This window comes from Poecilia latipinna, unplaced genomic scaffold (genome assembly GCF_001443285.1).
Source record: "Poecilia latipinna isolate Pla-1442-1.1 unplaced genomic scaffold, P_latipinna-1.0 Scaffold797, whole genome shotgun sequence".
NCBI classification, from domain to species: domain Eukaryota; kingdom Metazoa; phylum Chordata; class Actinopteri; order Cyprinodontiformes; family Poeciliidae; genus Poecilia; species Poecilia latipinna.
In genome coordinates, this window is record NW_015113413.1 from 124,525 (window position 1) to 128,476 (window position 3,952).

At 43.6% G+C, this 3,952-nt stretch overlaps 1 protein-coding gene across 1 annotated transcript in view; it reads right to left on the bottom strand.

Annotated features, from left to right (window-relative positions):
- Positions 1-3,577, bottom strand: part of LOC106956207 (properdin) — a 13,241-nt gene extending 9,664 nt beyond the window's left edge. Inside the window, exons 1-7 of the mRNA XM_015046891.1 lie at positions 3,361-3,577; positions 2,433-2,571; positions 1,635-1,792; positions 1,375-1,542; positions 911-1,108; positions 663-830; positions 395-586 (exon numbers count right to left, since the gene is read on the bottom strand). Of these exons, the coding sequence (XP_014902377.1) occupies positions 395-586; positions 663-830; positions 911-1,108; positions 1,375-1,542; positions 1,635-1,792; positions 2,433-2,571; positions 3,361-3,424 (1,087 nt within the window). The 5' untranslated portion in view covers positions 3,425-3,577. The remainder of the gene's footprint in view (positions 1-394; positions 587-662; positions 831-910; positions 1,109-1,374; positions 1,543-1,634; positions 1,793-2,432; positions 2,572-3,360) is intronic.
- Positions 3,578-3,952: the final 375 nt, after the last annotated feature.

Genomic DNA, 3,952 nt, shown 5'->3' on the forward strand with positions numbered 1-3,952 from the left:
CGGGCCACATGTGGCCCGCGGGCCTTGAGTTTGACACATGTGTTCTATAGGATCATTGGGAGATTGGTGTTTATTTTCAGTTGGCAAAAACCTAACATCCTGGAGAAGTTGCCTCCAGGATGTTAGGCACCTTCTCCACTTGGAGATACAGGTTAAACATTCATCCATGCATGTAGAAACTCCTAAGGGCCATTTAGAGGGACTATTTAAAAGTATTTTTGATCTGAGACTGGCTGCCATGGGAAACCTATGATTGCACCAGATGGACACTGAAGTTCCAGGTAGGGAACTTTTTGGTTGATCAGCTGGCGGTCGGGATGAGCTCTGTCGGTACACCTGTGGATGTTATTGGGTACATGTTAGTGGTCATATTTAAAGAGGCAGGCAGGTATACCTGGACAATGAGGGAGGTGGTTGCAGTGCTCCGTTTGGGAGTTGTCACCTTGGCATTCATTACCAGGTGGGTTCAACGATGGGGCCGGGTTAGAACAAGATCGATGGCGCGTTCTCAATGAAGCTCTGCCAGGTGGGATGCAGGAAGATGAACAGTCGCCCCAGTTTGACCAACCGGACCAGACTCCATGGACTGAAAGACGATGATATTCACAGCATGTTTGCATTTGAGTGTTGTAGATTTAATAATGTGCGTGTTTGTGGCTTACCAGGACAGGGACGACTACAGACACTGCTCCGAGTGCTTGTTCCCTCACAATATTTGCCACCATATTTAGGGCTAGGGCTGTCACACCGCCTAATTGACAGCTGCAGACCCTCTCCACAAGAGACGGAGCACGGGCCAGGTGGAAACCAGAACCCCCAGTTGCCGTCCACTGAAGAAAAAGTAAATCTTAGCTTACTGCTTCCTACTGCTATGTAAGAGATTAGGTCATCAGTGAGCTTCCCTTCTTACCTGGACAATTAGGGATCTCGCTGCAGTCCTGCGTCTCAAGAGCATCACCAGGACAGTTGTTGCCTGGTGGCACGGTGTCAGCAGAGGGGGCTGGGTTGGAGCAGGTGCGCTGTCGGACTCTTGTGGGCATGTTTTGGTCAGTGATACATGAACCAGAGCACTGTGACCAACCTTCCCAACTCGACCAACTTCCATGGACTGAACCATAAAACAGAAGAACACAGAGACTGTGACAACATTTAATTAACTTAAAGGGTAGAATAAATCCTGATCTTGCTACATAAACACTTTGGATCCACTGTTACCAACCCTGGTTCTTCAATGTGCTTAACACATGCAGGACAGTGAACCCTGAGGAGGACTGGGGTCCATTGATAAAAATGTCTGGGTTGGCTTTCCTGGACCTTTTGATAATTTATCTGAACATTACATTGTCTTGGAGCTGAAAATAGAGCCGACCTCACCTGGACACCTGTTGCTGGCCTCACAGGACTCTTTCTCTTCTTCAGGGCCAGTGCAGGCTGAGCGACACTCAGGAGGACTGGAGCAGACTCTCTGTCTCGTTCGGGTTCCTCTTCCTCCACAGGTGACTGAACATGGAGTCCAGGGGTTCCATAACTCCCAGCCCTTATCTTACTCAAAAATACATGATAAACAGTACATTAAGGAATCAAGCTATAGAGTCTTTCGGTCTTTCTCGTATAACTTTTGAGTATTTACATACCATTGCAGCAGATGCCGCTGCACACGTCTGTCTGCAGTGTGTCCTGAGGGTTCTCACACTCTCCAAAGCCATGACACTTCCTGCTTCTCTGTCTCACGCCCGCTCCACACAGAACATTGCAGAATGACCAAGACGTCCAGGGAGACCATGTAGGTGGACTGGAAGCACAAGTTTATTTTATTTTTTAACAAATGTTTGGTTTCAGGACAAGTACAGTTTATTGAAGTTTGTTCCAGATTTGTGGTACGTAGAAAATGATGCTGCTTCTCCAGGTTTGGTCCTGGTTCTGGGTGAGCATGTTGTGGTGCTAAACTCTTCAGTGATTTCTAAACTAATAACTGTATTTTACAGTCTATTCAGCTACAGGGAGCCTATTCAAGCTCACATATGGGTTTGAATAGATCTAGTTCTTTAATCCTGGAACTGTTCTTCAGCTGACAGAACGCCGACTTTGTAACTGTTTGTATGTGACTGAAGGTTCAGGTCTGAGGAAAGACCCATAGATCACCAGCCCTGGACTCCCTTCAGTTGTAGATCATCAATCGCTCAGTACAGTTAGGATGGAGCTACTGGCGTCAAACAACACAGTCTGCTGAATGCAGGAGAGAAACGGCACTGCTAGCAACAAGCACAACACACACTAATGGACCACGTTTGTCATCTAATATGGTGCAACATTTGGTATTTGGGTCCAGTTGGTGGTGGAAGCTCTCCTGAATATGGCGGACCTTGAAACGGCATACCGAACCACACCGACCTGTTCCACACCGCTGAGTGGAAACGAGCGACTCTACTTACCCACAGGAACGACACGATCCATCTTCTGCTTCGTAGCCGTATTGGGAGTTCTGACAGCAGTCATCTTCGTTCACATCGCCCAGATCTTCACTGCACTCACCTGTGGTCAGGTCGAAGGAACCAAAGCACCGCACACACTCTGCACACACACAAACATATTTATTCATTAAAAGAAGACTAGGACGAAACATTGTATCTGTTTGTTCAAAGTTTCTGTTCCATCAGGATAATTCTGCAGTCAGTTTCTGCAGAACTTTGAGTTTTTACTTTCGGGCCTGTTTTTGTCATGTCCATCAGGGGGAGTACCCAGGATTTCAACACAGGAGAAAATTTGTTATGTGTTACGCAATTTTTAGGCAAACCTTTGAACGAGCAAACATGAATCTGTGGAGGTTTGCTTCTATTTGACAGCTGACGGTAAAACAGAGCTGTTTTCTTCTATTATTATAACACTATTACAATTAGCATTAACAATATAATTTTATTGATTGTAAAAAATAACATTAGCATTTCATGAAATTAAATTTCACAGAGGATAAAAACATAAGAAAACCAGGAGTGGATTTTTATTGTGGTCCTTCACTCAGGTTGCAGGTTACAGAAAGGAATACTGTACTATTGGTCTGAACAGTATTTTTATGTACATGTTACTGTTTTGTACTTTTAAATTTATTTTGTATGTTTTGTATTCACAAGATTAATTTTTGTACACTTTTGTGTGTAACCTTTAACAATGCTTAACAGATTTAACTTTTTCTGCTACTTTTCTGCCTAAAATGATTTTGTGATTGCTCAGCTGTAGAAAAAAAGAAAACGTAGAGGAGAAAGTTTTGCGCTGCGTTTTGAAAAGGTTTTGAGCCCCACAGATTTTGTCTTTTTGTCATGCTAAGCTGAAAGTCTGGCTGAATACATTTATATTTGGACTTACCTGAGCGCTCCACAGAAACCAGCAGAGGAACCAAAACCACCAGAAACCTGAACGTTTCCTTCATCCTGGAGATCTTGGACAGAATTAAAGCTTCACTTTCCTTTTCCCTGAAACTGGTTCTGGTTCTGGTCCGCCCCCCTGACCTTTTGCTAACACAAAATGTTTGGATGAGCCGTTGATCAACATCTGGTCCTCATTTCTGCAAACTGAGAAAAGTGGGGTCAGGATGTCATCAGGGCCTGTACAGCAGTCAAAGTCCAGTGTATTTATTTATTTATGTTTAATGTAAGCATTAAATTCTTATTTTCATTTTTTTACATTCTTATAATCTTTGTACAAATTGTGCAATTGAGGCTTCCTGATAGATGTATGACAGAATTAAGGTTGTTAGGCTAACAAGCACTTTATTTGATTCTGCAGCAAATATTTATCAAACGTACTCTTACAAAGTTATTTCGATGTGATTCCAGTTTTGTTCCTGTTTCTGCAGAGACGTTGCTCAATGTTTAAGCAATCAGGGAACTGTTTCAACGCTCCCTCCCAATGTGCTGACCGTCACTTTCTTTGACATTTCTTCACACATCGACACATA